The 26,716-nt window shown below is 45.1% G+C and overlaps 1 protein-coding gene across 1 annotated transcript in view; it reads right to left on the bottom strand.

Moving 5' to 3' along the window:
• Positions 1-2,744: 2,744 nt before the first annotated feature.
• CMTM8 (CKLF like MARVEL transmembrane domain containing 8) overlaps positions 2,745-26,716 on the bottom strand; it is an 84,164-nt gene continuing 60,192 nt past the window's right edge. Inside the window, exons 2-4 of the mRNA XM_030205986.1 lie at positions 18,340-18,513; positions 6,188-6,313; positions 2,745-3,336 (exon numbers count right to left, since the gene is read on the bottom strand). Coding sequence (XP_030061846.1) covers positions 3,259-3,336; positions 6,188-6,313; positions 18,340-18,513 — 378 coding nt within the window. The 3' untranslated portion in view covers positions 2,745-3,258. The remainder of the gene's footprint in view (positions 3,337-6,187; positions 6,314-18,339; positions 18,514-26,716) is intronic.

Raw genomic sequence — 26,716 nt, 5'->3', positions numbered from 1 at the left:
GACATACCCCAATTTGTTCTGACTTGAGGTTGAGCCGCAGTTCTGTATTCCAGGCGAGCACCACCACCTGATAGTCGATTGGCTTTAATGAGTCTCTTAAATTGCGATGAAAGTACCTCAGTGGAACTCGTAACTGTGCATCCAGTCCCAGCAGTTCGTTTAGCTTCTCCCAAGAAGCAGCACTCAGTGAGGCTGTGGTAAGGAATTTATATAGTGTTGCAGTTGTGTATATGCTAGCCATTCATTTGCTCCCAACTTATACTCTTCTCTTAACTCTTCGAATGATTTTGTGACCCCCCGTTCCGTGACCACATGAAATAGATACTTGACCCCTGCTGCGGCCCACTTCTGAAAAGACATTGAGGAACTTCCCACAGGGAATGCCAAATTCCCCTTGAGTGGCAGTAATACTGAAACTATGGTATCTATGTGGAGAAGCTTACCTAGCCCCTTAATGTAACATATTTTTAAAAAGGATGATAGCAGTCAGTAGTTATAGCAATATGCTCCACCTCTTTTATCTCCATAATATTTGGGAGAACAGCCAGAACTGCAATAGTTTTATAAAAGTCATCAAGCTCAGTACCACAGCAGACCTTGAATATCTCAAAAGTTGCATTAAAATAATTTTCCCTTTTTTTTAACATAACCAATATCCCAGTTCTTTTAAAACTTGCCCCTCAATATATTTATATTGGTGCTCCAACTCTTCATTTAGAAATATGTTATATTTAAAATAAACCAATGAGGTTGATTGAAAAAGGTTAGGAAGATTAATAGACAGTATGGAATTATATAGTATGAATGACAGAATTAAAAAGATATTTAATAATTATATAGACAGTGATTTGGTTTAGTGGAATTGTAGAGTATGAACGGTAGAATTATTGAAATATATTTAAGAATACTATGAAAATCAATACGTATAAACTTTTCTGTGGCAGTTTATTGTTTTGATATTTCACTTTTGTACCCTTGGAGGGGGGAGAGAGTACTGGGGAGGAAGAAGGTGAGAGGTAGGAGAAAGGAGGAAGGAGAGAGATAAAAGTAGAGGGCATAAGGAGGAAGAAGGAAAGAGATGGAGGTGAGATAAAGGAGGGAGAGAAGGTGATGGAAAATATGAGGAAAGGTGAAGAAGAGGGGAAAGGAGAGAGATGAGAGGGGAAGAAGAATAGTTGAGACAATGGTGGGGTGGGGTGCTGAGTGGGAAGGGGCAGACAAGGAGAGATGAAGGGAGAGAAAGGATGGTAAGTAGAGAGGCAAAAATGTGGAGGAAGAGAAGGGAAAGAGATGAAAGATGAGAGAATTATGGAAAGGTAGGGAAGGTTGTGAGTGGGGAGGAAGAATGTGTGTGAGGTGCAAGAGGTTGGTGTGATAGAGCAGGAGTGGAGAGAATTGAGGACAGAAGTGTATAAGTAGGATAAAGAAAACACAAGGAAAAGGGAAAACAAAAGAAATGGAGCCTATAACGTAAGACAAAACAAGATAACAGAATGGAAAAATCTAGAGGATATGTGAGAATAAAATGGGCATCAGAAGCAAAAAACTTAGAAATCAGAGGGGAGAGGAAATGAGGAAAAATGAATTAAGGAAAGGCTAGAGAAATGAAAATCAAAAGAATAAAACAAACAAACAAACAAACAAAGGAAGACAATTAGAATACTGTAGATTAATAAATACAAAGAATTGAAAATATTTTAATCTGTCACTCTGTTTGCAGCTACAAGGTGTGTGTGTGTGTGTGTGTGTGTCTAAGCTCCCTACTACTTGCCCTCCCAAATGAAGCAGGCAGACTACACCTATGGTTATTTTGCCCCCAAACACATATTCTCCACACCTTTTGAATAATTCTTTCTAACCTCCGTTGATAGAAAAGAATAACAAAGTGTGTTTTCACTGAAGCAAGTGGGCTTGACTTTATACACAGAAAAAAGGGAGTCTTAACGAGGAGTTGTTTCCTTGTAATATAAATTGCTAAATAATACAAATACAATCTTGTTAAAAAATATGCAAACACAGCGCATGGATCTCGGTTTTTTTCTTTAATTAACAAATTTTTACATCTTTTGCTCACAACGGAATCTACATAAAGTTTAGAAAATACTGTGGATTAATTGAAAACAGAGAACATTGGAGAAAATATACACCTTGTAGCACCACTAGAGAATGACACGGGTACAAAGTTTGTCCCTGTCTCTGCAAGCTCTGTTCCCATCCCCGTGAGCTCTTTCCTTGTCCCCACCCTGCCCCTGCAAGCTCTGTCCCTGTCCCCACAAGCTCAGTCTGACCTCATCTGCACAAGGCTCAAACAGTTATGATGTTATATTTAATCATTTTATTAAAGTATAAAATGGAACAATATTCCATACAACTATCATTTATAAATTGCAAACAATAACACAGAACAAGGATCAACAAGACTCCCCTCCTTCCCTATTCATAAACATCCCCTCCACTATTGTGAAAACTGAACAAGCCAAATTACTGCAAAATGCTACATAGAAAATTCATGCTTACAGAATACCTCGGTTACAGACACAGAACACAAACACCAAATACAGAATAGCTTCTACCTCTATCTTATTGCGTCACCCTACAGGTCTGCTCTGGGGCCTTCCCTCTGCCAGGTCCCGTCTGATGCAACTTCCTGTTTTCGCGAAACAGGAAGTTGCATCAGAAAGCAGGACCCGACAGAGGCAGTGGGAAGGCACCAGAGCAGGCCCTTTGGAATCGCTGTCAGGCTCAAAAAGGTAGAGGTACTGCACTGGGACAGGGGGAGGAAAATCGCTGTCAGGCTCAAAAAGGTAGAGGTATTGCACTGGGGTGGGGGGAGGAAGACATAGAGATGCCATACCTGCAGGAGAGATAATCACAGTTTTGTTTTGTTTTTTACCATGGGAGCAAAGCTTTTTACCATTCCTGTGGGGCAGCAAACTGTTTTGCTCCCTCATCCATGGTAAATGCTCCAAAATATTTTCTGTTACCACAGATTTACTGTGGGTCCCAATACCCGTATCATTCTCTAAGTACAACATCACAGTGAAGCAGCAACTCCATACAGAAACTTGAATATCATAACTATTTAACTAACAAACCTAAAAAGCCATTTTTTTTTACCCTAAGTACAAAGAAAACTTTAATCAACAACAGCAGAATCTTCTTCTGATTCCATAATCTGTACCTGTTGCTGATTTCTGTTTTTTTTTTTAATATGAGGAAATGAGGGTGCAGATTTTCTCCAGTCAGCAAAATAATGTTTCAAGTCCTTGATCTCCAAGATATAAAACTAAAATATGTATTTCCGGCATAGCAGATTGTAACCAGGAAGGCGAAGAACTGAAAAAAAAATACACAAACTATGTTTAAAAAAAATCTTTTTTTTTTGTTGTGTTATAAAATTCATGTTGGGGAAGGCGAAAATGTAATTGTGTGGTATGGTGAAAGTGGGAAGCGAAGGAAGGCTGCACAAACAATGGGATCAACAAATGAAATTTATTGCTGCGATATATAAAAAGTGCATAAAGCTCAAAATCAAGACGGCACAGCACTGTGTTTTGCCACGGATGTGCCTGCCTCAGGAGTCTGGTAATATCATGCAAAAAAGGGGGGATTATGCAGCAAAGTTGAAAATTGTTCAATGGTCTTTAAAAAGACCGTGCATTCATGAATGATGCACAATACAAAACGCTATTGCAATGTGGCACAAAAGTGCCCCGACAAAGAGCTTGGTACGGGATATGTCTGAATCTCCTTCGGGGGGGGGGGGGGGGGGGGGGGGAGATTCCCCCGGGCTCGGCCTCCAAGGGGGCCCAGGACTGGGGTCTCTCTCCTGCCCCTGATGGGACCCGAGTGATCAAGTCCTGACAGAAGCAGGAGAGAGAAAACTCCAGCGCTGCGCCCCCCTTTGAGGCTGGGGAGGAGCAGACACAGGGCTTCGGGGCCTCTGGTTTAGCTGGCGGGGAACCCCAAGCCTGCCAATAGAAGCCTTTCTCCAGTGCTGTTCTACGCTGCGTTGCCTGCCTTGTGGCTGCTTTTCCCCTAGAGGCATTATCAAGGACAAATGTGATTGGCAAGTTTATGCACCAAGACTCCTGAGGAAGGCATGCATGTGCCAAAACATGGTACCATGTCGAGTCAGTTTTAATAAACACCTATAACTTTTGTTTGGTGTCTGTCTTTGAAGAGCCTGATCCAGTTCCCACTTTTTACTTTTTGATTTTATCTACCCCATGGGACTTTCGTGTTCTTTCCACTTTTTGTGTTTTTTTTGTTTTTGTTTTGGGGTGGTGGGTTGTCTTGGATAAGGCTCTGGATAGAGGGTTGACTTTTCTTGGGTGGATCCGGGGTGGGGAAGAGAAATACATTACCTCCAGCTCTTTGACAAGACAGTGGAATAAACTTCAGGCCCACTATCTGCGTTACTGTAGCCAGGAATATGCAATGCTCCTGGCTGCAACAACACAAATTTAAATATTTACCACAGTAAACACTAGCCTGCTCTATTATGGTACCACAGGTTAGTGACTCCAGTGGTAAATTAAGCTGTGGTAAAATGCAATCCACCCGATATTCAGCGCTATTTAACAGACCAGGAACAACTCCTGGCTGGTTAAGTAGCATTTACCTGGCTATCCGCCAATATTCAGCAGGAGATAGCCAGTTACCTCCTGCTGAATATACGTGGTCAGTACTTAGCGGATAACTGGCTATATCGCGTGATATAGCCATCTATCCGCAAATATTCAGTGCATCGCCAGCTAAGTTTGGTGGCCAAACTGGGTTGCCGAAATAGCAGGCCTATCTCTGGCTGGTTTAAACTTAACTAACCAGCGCTGAATATTGACTTTGCCAGTTAAGTTTAAACTGGCCAAAAATAAACTGGATATTCAATGCCAGTCACTGGAAATTGCCTGACATTGAATATCTGGGCTCAGGGCTGACCGTGGGAGGCAGCCTGGCTAACTCCTGTGATCTGAATATTGGCCCCAATATTTATCACAGCTGAGTAACTACCTCTCTTACTTCATTATTTGCCGTTGTGGCTAGAATTAGTACTGCTTCTAAGTGGAAGTGTATTATATTTCCTAGGCGGCAGATTTTAGAGGAATACCCGACAATTAAAATTAAGAGTGAATAAATTCCAAAATATCCATTTCTGAAATATTCAGATCACAGGGTTAACAAAACTGAGCAAGTATAAAAGTGAAGAATTTTCTTTGTATTTCAATTTCTTGTATTCTGTTTTATTTATTTTTTTTCCTCTTCTCTTTACATTATTACCAATCAACGTCACTGGACAGCTGTTCTACTACCCCACTTTCTAGTTGAGGCACAGTACTTGAGATGTGTGTCTTGAAGTTTGCATCTAAGATTGCTATCGTTAGGTATATTTTATCATTATAAGTAAAAACGATGTGGATCATCATGGGAGCCAGTTCTGAGAGTGTCAGTGGGTGCTAAGCATTCACAATAGTGAGCAAGCTCTTTCATTATGTCCAGAGAGGGGTATTTGTATTGTATTTGGCATCCCAAATCATTTTGAAATGTTAGTGCCTGTGATGTGGATCAATTCTTTTTTTAATTTTTCCTCTAAACAAGGTTAACATTGACATAGGGAAGACAATAATGAAAGCCCTTTCCATAATTGAGGAAAAGGTTTTTTTTTTTTTGTTATTAGTCACCCTATAATTGGGTAAAAAGTATATACATAGGTCAACAAGCACACTAGTAGCTGCAAAGAGTTTGAATGATTTCCAGAGCAGGGAAATATTGGAAGGGGTACATATGCAGGTAGTTTAAAATAAAACTGCATGCATATTTCCTCCTTGAAAACAATACCCACGCAAAATGTAGGAGCAAATTTGTGTAAGTACTTTTACGGGGGGTCAATAATCAAAGAAAAACTACCTACATGATTGTGTTATGATTTTCCAGCAAAAAAAGCAAATTTCCACTAAGCAAACTGTTCCCTGCATGTGTCACTGTGAGTCTATCTTTTAAATTTCTCTCACACATAGAGCTAGAAAAAGGGCTCTGTGACATCATAAGGAATTCCAATTAAGTGGTGCAAATGAAAAAACCCCAGCTGTTCTGACCTTTCTCCACACAATTAAAGGCATGCCTGCTTCCTTGAGATGCAGATTGGAAAGAAAGCCAATATTTCTTTAGGATGGAAGCTGTTACTCACTGATGAAGCTGCCCAGCTGTTGTAATTGTGATGACTGGAGTGGTTATTCTCTTTGGTAACTGAGGAGGCATCTACAATGGCAGCACTGAGGTATAATATGAAGGCACTCACATTAAAACACAAGCCCTGCAAGGGGAAGATATTAATAAGGGGAAGATGTAATAAATAAATAATATGACATGTTAGAACTAAACCACTCTCAGATTTTTTAAAGTACTTCAGAGGATACAATCATATCCATAGGATGATGAAGATGATGATGGGTACTTATAGCCCACTTTAGCTCTAAAACTAGGTTTAGAGCGGGTTAACAACACAAAAAAAAGGACACGCTAGTCCTGAGCTACAATAATAATAATTACACTCAACAATAAAAATACTGCAGTATCACAGCAAATACTTTGAGAACAAATATGATTTGAACTGTTTATGAAAATGAATATAAGAAGAACATAATCTAATTTCAACCAGAAGCATATTCCAAAATTTTACTGCTTGAAATATAAAAGACTCCTCATAAAAACTTTTTAAATTTAACACTCCTATAAGAGGGAAATTGCAACTTAAGATATGAACAGGTTCATCAATCATTAAGATCACACAAAGGAATTATTAATAATGTCAATGCCTATATGTGAGTCTATAAAAAGATAAACAAATGCAAGTGTACATTACGAATTAAGAAGAGATTCAATTTTAAAAGAAAAACAGTTATACTTTAAAATCCACAGATATTAGTCAGGGTTAAGACCTGGAAGCTATTGACCTTCTCCTGATTTAGGCAGGCAAGGGGCTTTTCCTGATGCTGGTTCTGTTGCTTAGGGTGGCACTGGATTAGAGGGTCCGGCCCAGAGAAGAGGGATCTGGGGTCATATTAAATCTTCATAGAACTTCCATTGGAATCCTAACTCTGCACTATACTTACATCTTCCATTATCCTGGAGAAGTCTCTGGAATTCTTTCAGTGATACCAGTACAGACCCCACTAGAATGGAACAAATTCTCTCCCAATATAGGGATGATAGGATTATGCCATTCTCCTGATTTAGGTTAATGAAATTTCCTAATTTAGGCAACAGGGCCTTACACAAAGAATATGATGGCAAATAAAGACCATTAGGCCCATCTAATCTCTCAGGAGAAATGTTTCCAAATGGGTTATTTTTGCACATACTGTGACAATAATGAACCTCACTCCCAAGCCAGGGGTGTGTGGAATATGATCTTAGTCTCTCAAATTTATTGTTAACACTCGCCGTATACTTGTGTTGTGCCAAACAGAGCTGCCCTCTGGAGTTCATAAGATGTAACATGTATAGGCAACCTATCTAGGTATGTTTGGAAATTCTTTTTGATCAAGCTTGTGGCACCCAAAACAATGGGAAACATTTCTGTATCTTTCTGCCACATACTTTTGGTTTTGGTCTGCATTTCTTGTTTTTTGAGGATCTACTCTCTTTATATGAGTCACAGTGTAGTCATTTGGAACTGACACCTCTATGATCAATGCTGTTCTGGTGTTTTCTCTTTCACCATTATGTCCAGTTTCCTTGCATCTAGCTTTATCTTGGTTGGTATGTGGACATCCCGTGTAATCATAAGATCTTAGCAGTGGGGTGCATCTCTGGTTTTCCTTTCACTTTTTTGCAATGAGCAATTTTCTGTGCCTATCACAGACTTAACAATTGTTGCTGGTTTTCTGCAATCTCCACTAGGAGTCTCTTCCAATCCTACACAACCTTCTCTGTGAATGCACATTATCTGAGGTTGTTCCCATGTGTACCCCAATGCTGCTTCATTCATACCATGACCTCATGCCTTTAACATGTTAGTTACTGAAGACTCAAAGCAGGGATTCTCAACCCAGTCCTACGGACACACACTTGTCAGATATTCAGGATTTCCACAATGAAAATGGATTATATAAATTTCCATGAACTACCTCCATTGTATACAAATTTATCTCATACATAAGGTAAGAAAGATTTTTAATAGTGGGGGAATATTGTGAAATAGCTCTTATTGCATGCACTGTGTTATATTTCATTTTTTAGTCTCAACCCCTGAAGATGCTTGAACAGCGAGCATTTAGAGGGGAAGTACATGGCAGTGATCATCATTTTTCAATCAAGTTTTTTTTGTGTGGTGTTATTGCACTTCGGAAGTTTTGGATGTGGATCTTTGAGACTTTTAGCTGGAATCAATGTTCAAAAAGGATTTGGAAGTTGACATCACAGACTCTGGGGGACAGTGAATCTAATCAACAGATACAACTTTTTAATTTTATTTAGTCATTGGACTGTCGTGATTTTTCTGAGTCTACGATGCAAAGTTCCAAGGAGGACTGTGCTCCATAACAGGAATATAATAAAGTTTCCAGCAGTGACTATTATATTGGAATATTGCAAGTGCTATATGATGTAATAGATGGGGTAATAATATTTGAAATTGTGCAATATGGGGTATGTGTTTTATAATGAAAAATTTTATCTTACCCGATAATTTTCTTTCCTTTAGTTGCAGCAGATGAATCCAGAAACAGGTGGGTTGTGACCATCAACCAGCAGGTGGAGATAGAGAGCACTGATTTGTACTCTGCCTTATTGGACGCTGATTTTTACTCTGCCTTATTGGATGGTGTGCTCCTGGAATCCTCAGTGTTTCTCATAACAAAGCATAGGAACAAAAGGTAAAACACCATATCTACTTCCGCACAGACCCCTCCACTGGTCATGAATACATCAAAATCCTTGAACATACTGAGACCAACAATGTGCCCCCCCCCCCCCATATGGACAGGCTGGCATTGGTGATCAGCACCACCCAGTTGGGTGAGGACAATGGAACTCCGCGAGACAGATTCTGCTCTCGCAACCACTATCCAAAACTGGCCTTCGCTATTTGTAGCCACCGGAGTCGTAGCTCGTAATCTTGGGCAACCGGAGACCACTGGTTCAACAGGGAGAGCTGCAAGAGCCTCATATGTGCTTGAGCCCATGGGACTACCTCCAACATTGCTGCCATGGACCCTTGGACCTGCACATAATCCCTTCCTCTGGATGCAGAAGACCATGGTACCTTGGAGATCTGAGTCTGCAGCTTGTCCCAGCGTTGAGTGGGTAAAAACACCTTGTCCTGTACTGTGTCGAACAGTGCCCCGAGATATTCAGGAGATTGAGAAGGCTGGAGCCGACTCTTGTTCAAGTTGATTACCCAACCTAGGGACTGCAAGAGCTCCATGACTCAGGCTGTGACCCTCAAACTCTTCCACTGAGACGACACTCTGATGAGCCAATCGGCCAAGTATGGATGAACTCTGATGCCCTCCTTGCACAATGCCACAGCAACTATCACCATGATCTTGGAAAAGGTCTGTGGGGCTGTTGCCAGGCTGAAAGGGAGAGCCTGAAACTGAAAATGACGCCCCAGCACTGCAAAGCGAAAACGCTGATGGGCAGGCTAAATAGGGACATGTAAGTACGCCTCCTTGAGCTCCAATGCCATGAGGAACTCTCCTGGTTGAACTGCCACGATCATAGACTGGATTGTCTCCATGAAAAAATTATATGGGATGGCCACTACCGCCCCCAACTGAAGCAGACCCTGGTGCTGGCACACAGGGAGACCAAGAAAGAATCTGCAATGGGAGAGGAAAACCTTAATTTAATAATATCCAAGACCTACTGGTCTGATGTGATCTTGGCCCACGCCTTGTAAAAGACGGACAGCTGTCTCCCTATGCTGGGAACGGAGTGGACCGACACACCATCACTGCGAGGATCGCGGGCGAGGCATCCGCAGGAGCAGAAGGACCTGATTCTGAAGCTTGCACCACCTTTGGTCGGGGAGAAAGACAAACCCTGATGCCGTATCGAACCGGACCCCCAAATACTCGAGAGACTGAGAGGGGGTCAGATGACTTTTGGGTATATTGACCACCCAGCCTAGCGCCTGCAGGACTGCCACCACTCTGGCTGTGGCAAGACGGCTCTCGGTTGTTGAATCTGCTCTGATGAGCCAGTCGTCGAGATAAGGGTGAACTCTGGTACCCTCTTGCCTGAGGCAGGCAGCTACGACCACCATTACCTTGGAGAAGGTACGTGGAGCTGTGGCTAGGCCGAAAGGCAAGGCCCGAAACTGGAAATGTTTTCCCAACACTGCAAAGCAGAGGAACTGTGCAAATATGCTTCTTTTAGATCCAGAGATATGAGAAACTCTCCTGGCTGAACCGCCACAATGACGGAGCGCATGGTTTCCATGCGAAAATGTCGTACTCTGAGGGCCTTGTTGACTCTTCGTAAGTTGAGGATCGGTCTGAAAGGCCCGCCTTTTCGAGGCACGACAAAATAAATGGAATAGCGGCTGTCGGCGGGAAGCACCGGGATCACCGCTCCGAGGTGCAGCAAGACTTGTAAGGTCTCCTCTACCGCCGCCCGTTTTATGGCAGTGCCGCATCGGGACTCCACAAACATGTCTCTCACCGGGGCACCGAATTCCAGTCGGTAACCTTCTCTGATCAGGTCCAGGACCCACTGATCCGAGGTAATCTTGGTCCACTCCTCTAGAAAGAGAGAAAGACGTCTTCCTATTGCAGGCATGGAGGAGTGGACTGGCGTCCCATCATTGTGGAGGACGCCCCTGAACTCCTGGCCTTGACCTGGCCCCTGTGGAATGTTTGTCCAAGCAAAAGCAGTTCCTCTGCTGAAAAAGGGTACATTGAGAAAACCCAGCAGAGCGCCCTGGGTGATACCTGCAAGCTTCACGGAACTGAGGTCTGGAAGAGGAGGGAAACACAGAACCTTTGGAAGAAGGCCTCGGCCTATCCTCAGGTAACCGCTGGGGTTTAGAGTCCTCCAGGTCTTTCACAATCTTCTCCAATTCCTCTCCAAATAACAGGAGACCCTGAAAGGGTAGCCTCACCAGCCTTTGCTTAGAAGCTATGTCAGCCGCCCAATGCCGCAGCCAAAGAAGGCGGCGGCCAGAAACCGCCACAGACATCTGTTTAGCCAAAGCTCTGACCAGATCATAAAGGGTGTCAGCCAAAAATGACAGGGTTGACTCCATCCGCGGGGCAACCTCAGAAAGGGGCCCCACACCATCGGCAGGCTGTTCCACCGCCTACTGTAGCCAGGAAAGACATGCCTGGGCTGCATAGGAACTGCAAATAGACGCCCTCAAGGCAAGGCCTGCAATTTCAAAGGTCCGCTTCAGCGTGGACTCCAGCCACCGGTCCTGCATGTCTTTCAAAGCGACCCCTCCCTCTACTGGGAGAGTGGTCTTTTTTGTCACCGCCATGCCCAATGCATCCACTTTAGGCATCCCCAAAGGGGCCAAGTGCTCCTCACGCAGAGGGTAAAGCTGACCCATAGCCCTGGCCACTTTCAGTGGCCCATCAGGGTCAGACCATTGAGCAGAAATAAGCTCTTTGATGGAGTCATGCACTGGAAAGGCCCGAGTAGGCTTCTTAGTACTTGCCATCCTAAGATTAACAGAGGAGGCCTCGCCTTCAGCAGGATCATCAATTGAGAGGGCCTGCAAGGCGTCAGAAATAAGAGCTGGCAGCTCGTCACGGTGGAAAATCCAGACCGCAATGGGATCATCAAAATCCAGTGGCAAACAGACACCCTCCTCTGGATCATCCATCCCTGAGGGCCTGCCAGACCCCTCAGAATCCCCACAGCCCGACCACAGGGGGGAAAAAGGATATGCGCCACTTTCAGACGGGGAATTTACCCGTCTATGTTTAGCGTATTTCCAACGATCGGGGGAGGAAATAACATCTGAAGCCATCCCCGGGGCCTCAGCCCCCGGAAGGAAGCCAGGATGCAACGCAGTGTCGGACACCTGCGGCAGAGCTCTTTTCAGCATGAACGCTTTATGCATTAAAAGCACAAACTCAGGGGAGAAAAACTCACCCTGGCCCTCCGCCTCCGAATTAGGAGAAACGGATGTAGGAGCTCCTCTGGCAGCCTGTAAACGAGGCGTCCCCCTGCACTCAGACTCCTCCGCAACCGCGAGGGTCGAGACATGCGGCGCTTCCACAATGGCGCCCGCTGCCAGCTCCATCGAGCGGGAAGAAACATCGCTCGCCTTGCTCATACTAGCGTGAGCGTCTAAGGAGGACGTTTTACACAGCCCCACTGCTGATCTGCGTTTACCACAACGGGAGCAGCGCTTAACTCCCTCAGCAGCCATCGCCTGACTGGACGGAAATACAGTAATAAAATGGCGGCTTCGCGCCGGTCAAGCTGCACAGAACCAGAATCTCTGGAAAAGCCTCAGAACAGCCATGCAGTAAAAGTGCGCTTTTTTTTTAAACGCTTTGAGGAAAATTGGAGGCAGGCAGCAACAGTGGGACTCCGGGAGGCGGGGGGAATGAGTAAGGCAGGGAAAGGGTGAACCTATATGCCTTTAAAGTGGGCACCACCAGCCACAACACCCCTGCTCAACTGGCAAAGCACAGGAGCCACCCCAGGCAGTCTGAAATCCAGGAGCTGATCAAGCTACGTCCACACCTGTTGGGAGATACAGAAATACTGAAGGCAGTTGGGGCTAGCCGTCCAAGAGGCACTATGGTTTTTCAGTGTTCTCTATCTCCACCTGCTGGTAGGCGGATACAACCCATCAGTTAATGGATTCATCTGCTGCTGATGACAAGGAATCCAACATGGCCACCGACACTGTGGTAATGAAAGAAGAAGCTGGGCCACATCCTGAGCATGGAGGCGCACATCCTGAGCGTGGGAAACACTTTCTCACGCTCAGGATGTTATGACAAACTCAGAGCTCACCACTTGTTTATTTTGTTTGCTCCCAAATCTGCTGCTGCACTGACAGGCTCCGAGAGTGAACAACCACTTGGACAGGCCCCCCAACATGGTTCACCACTTACCACAGCGGGAACAGCATTTAACAACCAGGAATCATCCCCCAAAGAAGAAGAAGGGTATCACTCACCCAAGGGAGAGACTGGCCATCCCAGGAAGCAGCGCTGCAACAACACCCCATACAGCACAAACAGTGCTGAAAACCACCAACAGCATTTACATAGTAACATAGTAGATGACGGCATAAAAAGACCTGCACGATCCATCCAGTCTGCCCAACAAGATAAACTCATATGTGCTACTTTTTGTGTATACCCTACCTTGATTTGTACCTGCAGTAGCGTAGCAAGGGGGGGGGGGGGCGGTCCGCCTCGGGTGTCAGCTCAGGGGGGGTGCTCCCTGCCAGCTCCCCCCCCCCGGGTGCAGCATGATGACACCCCCCCGACCCAGTGCCTACCCTCCTCTGTCCAACCAGCTCCCTACCTTTAAAAAAATATCGGAATCCGAGGCGAGGCGCAGCACCTCGCGCCTGCACATAAAAGAAATGTGGACTGTCTCATCGGGCCTTCCTTCACTCTATCTGTCCCGCCCTCTGCTGACGCAACTTCCTATTTCCGCAAGGGCGGGACAGACAGAGCGAGAGAAGGTCCGATGAGACGGTCCACATTTCTTTTATGTGCAGGCGCGAGGCGCTGTGCCTCACCTCAGATTCCGATATTTTTTTTAAAGGTAGGGAGCTGGTTGCACAGAGGAGGGTAGGCACTGGGTCGGGAGGGGGGGTGTCGATGCGCTGAGGGGGGGGTGTCATCGTGCTGCACCCAGGGGGGGGTGCAACAGCGAACCGCCCCGCCCCGGGTGGCAGCCCCCCTTGCTACACCACTGTGTACCTGTCATCTTCAGGGCACAGACCGTATAAGTCTGCCCAGCACTATCCCCACCTCCCAACCACCAACCCCGTCTCCCACACAGACTATATAAGTCTGCCCAGCATTATCCCCGCCTCCCAACCACCAGCCCCGCCTCCCACCACCAGCTCTGGCACAGACCGTATAAGTCTGCCCAGCACTATCCCTGCCTCCCAACCACCAGCCCCGCCTCCCACCACCAGCTCTGGCACAGACCGTATAAGTCTGCCCAGCACTATCCCTGCCTCCCAACCACCAGCCCCGCCTCCCACCACCGGCTCTGCCACCCAATCTCGGTTAAGCTCCTGAGGATCCATTCCTTCTGAACAGGATTCCTTTATGTTTATCCCACGCATGTTTGAATTCTGTTACCGTTTTCATTTCCACCACCTCCCGCAGGAGGGCATTCCAAGCATCCACTACTCTCTCCGTGAAGAAATAATTCCTGACATTTTTCTTGAGTCTGCCCCCCTTTAATCTCATTTCGTGTCATCTAGTTCTACCGCCTTCCCTTCTCCGGAAAAGGTTCGTTTGCGGATTAATACCTTTCAAATATTTGAACGTCTGTATCAAATCACCCCTGTTTCTCCTTTCCTCCAGGGTATACATGTTCATACGTCTTGTAAAGCAAATCCCATACCATTCTCGTAGCTTTTCTTTGTACCGCTTCCACTTTTTTTAAATATCCTTCGCAAGATATGGCCTCCAAAACTGAACACAATACTCCAGGTGGGGCTTCACCAACGTCTTAAACAGGGGTATTAAAACCTCTTTTCTTCTGCTAATTCAACTGGTGGGGCTGAGTGGATGTTGGTTGCCACTTTGAAGGGTGTAGGAATACCGATTGAGGGGAAAGATTGAGTATGCAATACATGCCTGCGGGTAGTGCAGATATACCTCTGATAAATCCCTTTTTTATTTTTTTGAAGAACTTTAATGATGGCGGTGCTGTGAGGAAGGTGAAGGTGGTAAAGGGCTGGAGAGTCTTCCAAGGTGGAAGAAGGACCTGGCCTTACCATGTGTGCCCCCTAAAGCTAGCACTGCTCAGCCTAGCACCCCCAAGCTTAATGAACCAGAAATCCGGAACAGAAGCTGCAGCCAGATGAATCCAGTAGCAGGCAGAAGAGTGCCCACTCGCCTGCAGGAGATAGCGAATACTGAGGATTCCAGGAGTACATCATCCAACAAATCAGTGCTCTCTACCTCCACCTGCTGGTGGATGGTCACAACCCACCTGTCTCTGAATTCATCTGCTGCTGATGCTAAGGAAAGTAATGTTTTTGGTTTATCAATAAAATGTTTTAATATGACAAAGCTTTAATCGTTAGTAATATTATTTGGAATACATACTCACTGTGGATATTCTGAAAACCTGACTGGCTAAATGTGTCCCAGGACTGGGTTAAGGACCACTACTTTAGAGAACAGCATGCATAATTGCAGCAATATGATGTGCAACAAAGGGAATTAGGAGGCTGGGGAAGGAAGGAGTGAGATGGGAGAGCTATGGGGTGAGAGACAGAGATGGAAAGGTAGGTGAAAAGTCAAAAGAAGGAGAAGGGTGAGAAAGAGGGTGAAATTTGAGTGGACAGAGGCAGAAGAGAAAAAAAATGGAGGAAAGTTCACCATGTCAGAGACAGATGTAATGTAACAAGACAGGAGGAGAGAAGAGAAAAGACAAATAACAGTCACTGAATGAGAATTATAGAAGATAGAGTAAAGCAGAAAAGGGAAATTGGGACCAACATGATGCAAAAATAAAATGTCCAGACAACAAAGCTAGAGAAAAAGTGTTTTATTTTGAACTTATTAAATGGAATATATGTTGGCTTTGGGAAATGTGCATGGCAGATGTTTTTTTTTTTGCATTGTATTAAGTACAAAAGCAAATACATTTCTGTTTTTATTTCTCCAGGGTTGCAGTTCATGCCAAGTTGAACTTCTTGAGATTACCAGTTCACTTTTTGTCTCTATATTTTTATTTCAAATTTGTGATCCCTTGTTCTACATTTGGTGAGGATCTGTTGGTGTGTGGTAGTAATAGCACATGGGGAGATTGAAGAAGGGGGCAGAGAGAAGAGGTGATCAAGGGGGCCTCTCCATAATTTCTGCCCTGAGCCCCAGCATGTCTAACACCAGCCCTGAACCCTTGCTGTAGCTAGCAGGAATCTCCAAGCCCTGCCAGCTATGGACCTCCTCTGAAGGCATCCAGAACTCCCTGCTTCCAAGCATGGCAGCTGGTGGCAGCATCCCTGAACTGCACATACTAGCACCCCACGCATGTTCAGTTTTCATTCATACATGAAGTGCTGGCATTGACTGCTCTGGGATGCTTCTGTTGACTGCTGAGCTTGGTAAAAGGGAGTTCTGGCTGCTTCAGAAGTATTCAGCTGGCAGGCACTATTCCCTATAAGCTCAGTGGGAGTCTTCCAACTGCATTGCTGCCGGGGAGGGGGGGGGGGCCTTCAATCATGTGTTTTCAATCGCTAGGGACAGATAGGTTCCTTGGAGTCCTACAGAGCTTTCCTGTCCCTCACTACTGAAAATGTGATAGTGAAACAGCACTCTCCACTGGCAGGACTGTAGGTGAAGGACTCCCACTCAGCTTAGAGAGGGAACAGTGCTGGTGGGGCTTCAGGATACCTGCCAGTTAAGGTATTTACATTTTGAGTTGGAGGGTGCCAGGGGGTGGGGAGGCCAGAGGTGGAGACAAAATTTCATTCCCACCAACTTTGGACTCAGGTCCACCCAAACTGGCTATCTGGCTATGCAAAGGTATAGGTCATGTATTTACATTAAGTGGAACTTTGTTTCTTCTTTTTAATTTTTTTCCTCTTTCTTATCAATAGAAATCAAACAAAATAAAACATGGAAAAGAAAATAAGATGATACCTTTTTTATTGGACATAACTTAATACATTTCTTGATTAGCTTTCGAAGGTTGCCCTTCTTCGTCAGATCGGAAATAAGCAAATGTGCTAGCTGACAGTGTATATAAGTGAAAACATTCAAGCATTACTATGACAGTCTGACAGGGTGGGAGGATGGGGGTGGGTCGGAGGTATGCATGGGGACATCAAAGCATATCATTGATATTCTAACAGGATGGGTGTGGATAGGTGAGGGGTGGGGTGATCAACAGAGACATACAGCTTTATGGTTTATAATGGGTTAGGAACCCCAGATCCTTGTTAAGTCCTTTCTGTTGGGTGTTAAAATATTCAATCATTCTGACTTCAAAGATCTTATGTTCTTGTATGGTTTTAAAGTTACCTTTCAGTATTCTCACTGTGAAATCACTGGTACAGTGTCCTGGTTCTGTGAAGTGCTGTCCCACCGGGGTGGGGGCCCTACTGGCTGTATTGTTATGTGATGTCTATGTAAATTGAATCTTGTCTTAAGCATCTGGCCTGTTTCTCCAATATAGCATCCTTCGTTACATTTTTTACACTGAATGATATATACCACATTGGAAGATGAGCAAGTGAAAGATCCCTTTATGTTGAATATCTTTCCTTTGTGGATGACTTTGGTGTCCTGTGAAATATTTTGGCATAGTTTGCAACTGGATAAATTACAGGGAAGTGTGCCCTTCTGTTCCTTTTCAGTCTGTGATGGAAGTTTACTTCTGATTAGCTTGTGTTTTAAGTTGGGTGTTCCAAAAGTTTGTTCATTTGCTTTTTCATGTGGCTGTATGCGGTATCTTCCATCTTAAGTAGAGGAGTGTGGTAGCTGTGTTAGTCCACTCTTAAGGTTATCAATAGAAATCAAACAAAATAAAACATGGAAAAGAAAATAAGATGATACCTTTTTTATTGGACATAACTTAATACATTTCTTGATTAGCTTTCGAAGGTTGCAACCTTCGAAAGCTAATCAAGAAATGTATTAAGTTATGTCCAATAAAAAAGGTATCATCTTATTTTCTTTTCCATGATTTATTTTGTTTGATTTCTATTGATAACCTTAAGAGTGGACTAACACGGCTACCACACTCCTCTACTTTCCTCTTTCTTGAAATGCACTGACAGTTAACATATTTTGGTAAGTCTTCCACTTATAAAGCAGCATGTTATATTTCTCTGAATCTCCATCCACACACATGAAGCATTCCTTAATCTAAGTTTGTAGGCACAGCAATATCCAAACCAAGCCCCAGATCCAGTGGGTTAGGTTAATGAAGCCATATTTAGCTTAACAGTAGGGTTGCTACTGAGAACGTAAGAAAAAGGTTAACTGTCAGTGAACTGGGATTCTGTTAATAAACCCATGAATGAGGGTAATCTTAAGGGGTTTTGGAGTGCCCTGCAATAGTAACAGCAGGATTTATAACACTGCTTAATAAAAGGAAAAAGATGAACTGTCCTGACAAAGCATGCCCCAGTAGTCTAGGTGTTTATGCTTTTGCGCCCTCACTTACCACTGTGGTCCATGGCACCTGCGGGATCCTGGTATATGCCATTGTAATATAGATGATTAAAAAGAAGACAGTAAGAACCCAGTAAAAAACGGCTACGAACATCACCCAGCCAAGGGCGGGATAATGGAAGTATTCTGTGCCAGCTATCAGTGTCCACACCAGCAGTCCCAGTACCTGGAGGGACAGTAAAGAGTGCAAACAAATTACCAACAAAGTGCTGAAGACAAACAGTGCAATGTATAAAATTGCAATCTCAGTGATTAAAAAGCATGTGCAAGGAAGGAAGCAATGACAGCAAACAAGTTGAAAGCGCATACAATTTGCTTGGTTAAGATGTCTAAGATAAGCAGAAAAATCTGAAGACACCAGAGCAGGGGTGTAGCCAGAACTTGCGGTGGAAGGGGGCCAGAGTCCGAGGTGTGGGGGCACATTTTGGTCTGTCACTGCCACACTCCCTGCTGCCTCGCCACTCCTCCCCACTGCCCTGCCGCTTCCCACCCACTGCTGCAGCAAATACTTTGGCTGGCGGAGGTTCCCAACCCCCACCAGCTGAAGCGTTGTCCAGCTCTGGTGCTGGGCCGCCGCTGTCTTCCCTTCAAGTCCTGCATGCTCCTTTTAGTGAACTATCCATAATAGGTTTGACCCCAGCTTGAACTGCAGTATAATTCAAAAAGAGAACTGAGCAGAGTACCGTCAGGTTGTAAGAGCACAGTAAAGGATTCAAGTCAAAGGATATAAGTTCACCACTCGACTACTGAAGGGAATAAGGATTGTTGGATTGACTCATGAATATGTTATAAGCACTTTGACATCAGGTGCAGTTGGTCATCTGTGAGATGCATCTAATGAAGGACATATAAGTCATAATAAGTTGGTCTTCTTTAAGTTGCATTTAATGTGTTATTATAGTTGTCAATACATTAAAAATATAAGAGAAAAGGAGAGCAGCTGTAAGCCAAATATTTGTTAAAATAGAATGCAGCTTGTATATGTATGTATGTTCTTCCTTCAGAAGATTGAGGGTGATTATATTTTAGTGTTAGTAGAGTGTGAATGATTAGGTTGAATGTGCATGAATGTATTTTGATATAAGCAGCATAGGGAAGCTGAGTAGATTTAAGAATAGGAGGATTTTTTTTAAATAATGATGTTTTACAATAAAGTTGAATGAGAAAATAACGGTTGTAGTTACTTGCATGGGAGGCAATACATATTCATGAGATATTTGCATGCACAGCCTTTATTGTATGCAAATATATCTAATGTGTATTCAATAGAGATATCCTGAAAATCTCTAATGCATATGCATTTTGGAATATGCAGGGTTTGGGGCCCTGCAGGATTGCAATTTGAAACACCTGATATAAGAGTTTTTAATGGTGTCCCCACAAAATCAGTCAATGTGTGTATATGTGTTTATATACATATTTTTGAACAACCTTCTTATGGGGCCCTTTTACTAAAGGGCGTTAAGCCCTAATGTATGTGGGAAAAGGCTCACTGCAAAACGCATTAAAATTTGTTTGCAGTAATCTGCCTGTTAGCATGCACTAAGCTCAAAACATCCATTTAACAACAATATAGCATTACAGGAAATATTTGTAAAATTACAGAGGCAACAGATACATTGGAAAGAACAATCTCCCATTCCAGCCCTGACAATGTAAGGTAAACATGATGCAATTTCAAAACTTTTAAGGTTTTTAAGAAACCATATCTCACCCCCCACTCCTTCCCTAACCCTTCCCCCCCCCCCCCCCCCCCCCATCTGAACAAGAAGGCACGGAACTCGATAATTATATTTTTTTAACTACTTTTTGGAGGGAGCATATCAACGTGGAATGGGCATGGAAGCATTATTCAGTTAATGTGATGCATATGGGAAAGAGGAACCCAAACTATAACTACGTCATGCAAGGTTCAGCGTTGTGAGTCACGGACCGAGAAAGGGATCTAGGTGTCATCATTGATGATACGTTGAAAACTTCTGCTCAATGTGCTGCTGCGGCTAGGAAAGCAAATAGAATGTTGAGTATTATTAGGAAAAGGATTGAAAACAAAAATAAGGATATTATTCTGCTGTTGTATTGTTCCATGGTGCGACCGCCCCTCGAGTATTGTGTTAAATTCTGGTCGCCGCACCTCAAAAAAGACATAGTGGAATTGGAAAAGGTGCAGAGAAGGGCGACAAAGATGATAAAGGGGATGGGATGACTTCCCTATCAGGATAGGCTGATGAGGCTGGGGCTCTTCAGCTTGGAGAAAAGGCGGCTGAGGGGAGATATGATAGAGGTCTATAAGATAATGAGTGGAATGGAACAGGTCGATGTGGAGCGTCTGTTTACGCTTTCCAAAAATACTAGGACAAGGGGGCATGTGATGAAGCTGCAGTGTGGTAAATTTAAAATGAATCAGAGGAAATTTTTCTTCACTCAATGAGTAGTTAAACTCTGGAATTCACTGCCGGAAAAGGTGGTTAAGGCGGGTTAACGTGGAGGGGCATAATCGAACGTCGCCGGCCAAATAGATCGCTGGCGATCTATGTTGGCGGCGGCGCTACAGCTGGTCGGAACCGTATTATCGAAAAAGATGGCCGGCCATCTCTTTTTTTCGATAATACGGTTTAGCCCAGCCAAATGCCATGGAGTTCGCCAGGTTTGAGATGGCCTGGTTTGTTTTTCAGCGATAATGGAAAGTTATGTTGGCCATCTCAAACCCCGGCCAAATTCAAGGCATTTGGCCGTGGGAGGACCCAGCATTTTTAGTGCACTGGCCCCCCTGACATGCCAGGACACCAACCAGCCACCCTAGGGGTCACTGCGCTGGACTTCAGAAAAGCTCCCACATGCATAGCTCCCTTACTTTGGGAGCTGAGCCCCCAATCCCCCCCAAACCCACTACCTACAAATGTACTGCACCCACTAAAATTGTTCCAGGGACCTGCATACAGCCTCTAGGACTTATTGCTGCTGTATAACTTTGGCATACCAGTTCACATCTGAAAACTAATCTCTCTGAAAAAGTCCTTTCTTGAAATAGGCACGTTTACTCACAGTTAACTGCAGATCAGAGGTTGTGCCCCACTGGCAAAGAGTCCCCTGGTACTAAGATTAGCAGTAGGTCAGAGCTGGCACAATGGTGTACAATGCCCTCTTTCAGCACCATGCAAGGTAAGAACTACGTTCTCTAACGTGGGTAACACAGGAAAGGGAACTAAAACTGGCTTACAAAAATGGCCACTACCGCATGGACTACAACAGGAAACAAAACAGGGCTCGCTCTGACCCAGTTAGCAGGGGGGGAAAAGCACCAGGGGAGTAGAGCCCAGTACCCTACACCCAACACAATGCATTGCTAATGTGACTCTGCAGGGCACCTAACAGAAAAGGTGTCACACTCACCCGAGAGCCACATCGCAACCAGGGAAAGGCTGTCGGAGGATACAACACATTCTGCTGTCATGGAGGTGGGTACGGCATTTGAGGCTGGCATATAGGCTGGCAAAAAAGGTTTTTAGTTTTATTTTTTTAGTTTGGAAGGGGATTGGTGACCACTGGTGGAGTATGGGGAGGTCATCCCCCATTCCCTCCAGTGGTCATCTGGTCAGTTGGGGCACCTTTTTGAGGCTTGGTCGTGAAAATAAAAGGACCAAGTAAAGCCGGTGAAATACTGCTTAACGCCGCTTTTTTTTCCATTATCGGCGAAAGCCGGCCATCTGGTAGCCATGCCTATGCCCGCCCATGTCCCGCCTTCGCTTATCTACCGATACGCCCCCTTGAACTTTCGCCGGCGAAGCGACGGGAAAGTGGCGATGCAGTCAAAAATGCCACTTTCGATTATACCGATTTCACCGCTTTTAAAAAATCGCCGGCCATCTCCCGATTTGTGTCAGAAGATGGCCGGCGATCACTTTTGATTATAAGCTGGTTAGTGGACTTCAAAAAAGGGTTGGACGGCTTCCTGGAGGAAAAAGCCATAGAATGTTATTGAATGGACGAGGGAATACAGTATTTCTAGGATGGGCGGGACAAATTGCTTGTTCTTTTGGCCGCTGTTGGTGACAGGGTGCTGGGCTCGATGGACCCTTGGTCTGTCCCAGCATGGCGATGCTTATGTACTTATGTACTTAACATGCACTAACTGAAAAATGCAGACTTAGGACACAGGAGGTGGTAAGTGCTCCCTGTGGCAGTGTGGCTCGCGGCTGGCTGCAGGACTTCATAGAAATGTGGCATACACACACACATAAAGGTTCCAGTTAAAAGTCAAAAGTATTTTATTTATGTACAGCAAAAAGGCTGTAGTCAGTTCTGTTACTTCACAGGCTTAGTCTCTCTCACTCAATATAGCCCTAATCAGTATTCTTCATGGGGCTGGCTCCTAGCCAGGTCCAAACACTGTGGCAACTAATGCCGTCTCAGGTCCCTTCTGGACACATACCAAGTTCATATACTTTAGAAATATTCTGCAAGGTTCTCTCTGACCTTAGCAGTTTTCTGTCCATGTGTAATCAACTCCTGGAGACAAATCAGAGAAAATGTTTCTTCACCCAACGCATAATTAAACTCTGGAATTTGTTGCCGGAGAACGTGGTGAAGGTGGTTAGCTTAGCAGAGTTTAAAAAGGGGTTAGACGGTTTCCTAAAGAACAAGTCCATAAACCACTACTAAATGGACTTGGGAAAAATCCACAATTCCAGGAATAACATGTATAGAATGTTTGTACGTTTGGTAAGCTCGCCAGGTGCCCTTGGCCTGGATTGGCCGCTGTCGTGGACAGGATGCTGGGCTAGATGGACCCTTGGTCTTTTCCCAATGTGGCATTACTTATGTACTTATGATAATTAAACACAGGTTCCCACCCCAGGGAAACTACTGGGCTCTGGCTACTTCTCTTCCCTGGCATTTCACACAAGTTTGTAGGGCCCATGTGGTGGGGGAAGGGGGAGGATAGAGAAAAGGGAGATGTTGGACATGCAGGAGGGAAGGAAAGGAGGGGGAAGGCTGCACATGGACCGAAGGGAAGGGAGAAGAGGGAAATGCTGTACTTGGATAGGAAGAAAGGAAAGGGAGAGGGAAGAAATGCTGCACATGGATAGGAGGGAAGGGAGAGGAGGGATATGCTGCACTTTGAAAGGGAAAGGGGGAAAGGCTGAATATCAGGGGCGTAGCCAGACAACAGATTTTGGGTACATAAGTACATAAGTAATGCCATACTGGGAAAAGACCAAGGACTGGCTGGGCACCACCACCACCACCGAAAAAATTTCTCAGCTGCTGGGAAAATACTTCTTTCCACCTTGGCAGTCTGCAGCAGGCATGCACTGAAAACTGAGCATGCGCAGGTGCCAGTATCATGGGGAGTAGCGTTTTCATTACTATCAGGGGGAAGTCTTCAGCTGGCGGAGCTTGGGATCCCCATCAGCTACCGCTAAACATGTGCTACTGTTGGGTGGGCCTGAGGGCTCACCCAGGCTCACCTGTGGCTATGCCACAGCTGCATATGAAGGGAAAGGAGAGGAAGGATATGCTGTACTTCGATAGAAAGGAAGGAAAGAGAGAGGGGAAAAGGCTTGCCATGAAGGGAAGGGAGAGGAGGGAAATGCGACACTTGGATAGAAGGAAAGAAAGGGAGAGAAAGGGGGCAAAGGCTGAACATGGATAGGAGGGAAGGGAGGGGGGAAAGGCTGCACATGGATGGAAGAGAAAGGAAAGGAGGGATATACTGCACTTAGGAAAAGAAGGGGGAAAGCAGAGGAGGGAAATGCTGCATATGGAAGGGGGAGGGAGAAATGTTGCATATGAATGGAAGGAAAAGAGAGGGGGAGCACTACACACAGAAAGGAAGGGAAAGCGGATTGCTGCATATTGATAGATGAGAAGAGGTGGAAAACTAGATAGATCTGAGAACGAGGCAGAAAAACGAAAGAAACTAAATGTGAAACATCAGTGCTAAAGATGGATGTAAGACAGAAAGTGACGAAAGTAGGTGAGAAACAAAAAAAAGCAAATGGACAGGAGGCCCTGGAAACAGGATTAAGAGCACAGACAGAGGGAAATGGAACCAGAGACTGGGAACATGATGATTAGAGCAGTGGCGTAGCCAGAAGTCAATTTTTGGGTGGGCCAACAGGTTGGATGGGTGGGCACTAGACAGTGGTGTGCTGGTAAATGTTTAACAACAGGCTCTCTCCCCGGTCCACCTCTGCACCCCCCCATCCACCGGTGCACCTCCCCTCAAAATTGCAGAGCTGGCTATAGCCGGGGAGAGAGCCTGGGGGGGGGGGGGGCAATGCATTACTGTCTCCAGGAAAAAAAAATTAAATGATCCCAGGTTCCAATTTAATTCATGTTTAATGTGGGATAAAATGCCATAAATAAGTAAATAAATATAAACTTTTAATGTTGAGCACCTGATTCTCAAAGTGGACATATTCCAAACACTATAATGAAAATAAAATGATTTTTTTCTACCTTTGTTGTCTGGTGACTGTTTTTCTGATCATGCTGGCCCAGTATCCGATTCTGCTGCTATCTGTCCTCTTAACTCCGTTTCCAGGGCTTCCTTTCCATTTATTTCTTTACTTTCCTTCTTTTCTCTCCCCTGCCCCCCTCTATCCATCCATACCCAGCAATTCTCTTCTCTCTCCCCTTGTCCCCTCCATCCATCCATCCCCAGCAATTCTCTTCCCTCCCCTGCCCCCCTCCATTCATCCATACCCAGCAATTCTCCTCTCTGCCCTGCCCCTATCCAGCCATACCCAGCAATTCTGTTCTTGCCCCTGCCCCCCTCTATCCATCTATACCCTACCCAGCAATTCTCTTTTCTCCCCTGTCCCCTCCCTCCAGCCATCAGCGATTCTCCTCTCGCCCCTCCCGCTCCCATCCATGTCCTGCGATTCTACCTGCCCGCCCGGAGCCCTCTTCTCCCCCCCAAAAAAAAATTTACAGTGCAGGCTGAGCTCCATTCCCGCATCTGCCTCCCTCACTCTCACGGCAGCACTTCCCAAATGCTGCTCACCACCGCCACGATCGCAGGATCTACCTCCCTCCGTCCCAGCACTCAGCAGCAGCGGTAGCGAATCATACACGCTGCCTCCTTCTAACCCGGAAGCGTCTCTTCTGCCGCTTCCGGGTTAGAAGGAGGCAGCGTGTATGATTCGCTACCGCTGCTGCTGAGTGCTGAGACGGAGGGAGGTAAATCCTGCGATCGTGGCGGCGGTGGGCAGCGTTTGGGAAGCACTGCCGTGCATAGGCGGTCGGTGGCCCAACTGTTTGGGGAGGCTAAAGGGGGCGGGGTTAGGGGTGGGGCCAGGGGTGGAGCTTAAATCCATAATTGTCTGATCACACACAGAAAAAAAAATAAATAAATGTCACAATTAATACCTTTTATTAAATTTAGATATTAGCTATGTATCATATGTCAAAGAATAAAGTGGTTGCTCAAAGCATATACTAACCACAATCGCTCAACTGCAAAACACTATGCACAACTTTGTGCAAAAACACACTCAGAATCTTACTGTACCATAAATATTACACTGGGCAGAACCTAATACACCAATATACCACCCATACGGAAAATGCAGACCGTCAACAATATTGAAATAAGGGATCATAATATCACAATTCTCATGTAGAGCCACAAAACATCCTAATTCATGTTTAATGTGGGATAAAATGTCATAAATAAGTAAATAAACTTTTAATGTTGAACACCTAATTCTCAAAGTGGACATATTCCAAACACTATAATGAAAATAAAATGATCTTTTCTACCTTTGTTGTCTGGTGACTTTGTTTTTCTGATTGTGCTGGCCCAGTATCCGATTCTGCTGCTATCTGTCCTCTTAACTCCGTTTCCAGGGCTTCCTTTCCATTTATTTGTTTACTTTCCGCCTTTCTTCTTCATTTCTTGTCCTACATCCGTAAGTAAAAGCTGGGTCCTCCGCAAACTTGACTGTCCAGTGGATCCACCTTTTGCCTATTTTCTTCATCCATGTGCAGTTTTTCTACTCTCTTCCTTTTCTGTTATCTCATCTCCTTCCTCACTCCTCCCTCCCCCTCCATGTCCAGCAACCCTCCTCTCCCCCCTACCCTCCCCTCCATCCACCCATGTCCAGCAACTCTCCTCTCCCCTGCCCTCTCCCCTTCTTCCACCATGTCCAGCAAACCTCCTCTCCCCTTCCTTCCCTTCCATCCAGCAACCCTCCTCTCCCCTGCCCTCTCCTCTTCTTCCACCATGTCCAGCAACCCTCCTCTCCCCTTCCCTCCATCCAGCAACCCTCCTCTCCCCTTCTTCCACCATGTCCAGCAACCCTCCTCTCCCCTTCCCTCCATCCAGCAACCCTCCTCTCCCCTTCTTCCACCATATCCAG

The sequence above is a fragment of the Microcaecilia unicolor genome, chromosome 1 (genome assembly GCF_901765095.1).
Source record: "Microcaecilia unicolor chromosome 1, aMicUni1.1, whole genome shotgun sequence".
NCBI lineage: Eukaryota > Metazoa > Chordata > Amphibia > Gymnophiona > Siphonopidae > Microcaecilia > Microcaecilia unicolor.
The sequence above is the reverse complement of the archived record's forward strand: the minus strand, read 5'-3'. Positions and strand labels throughout refer to the sequence as shown.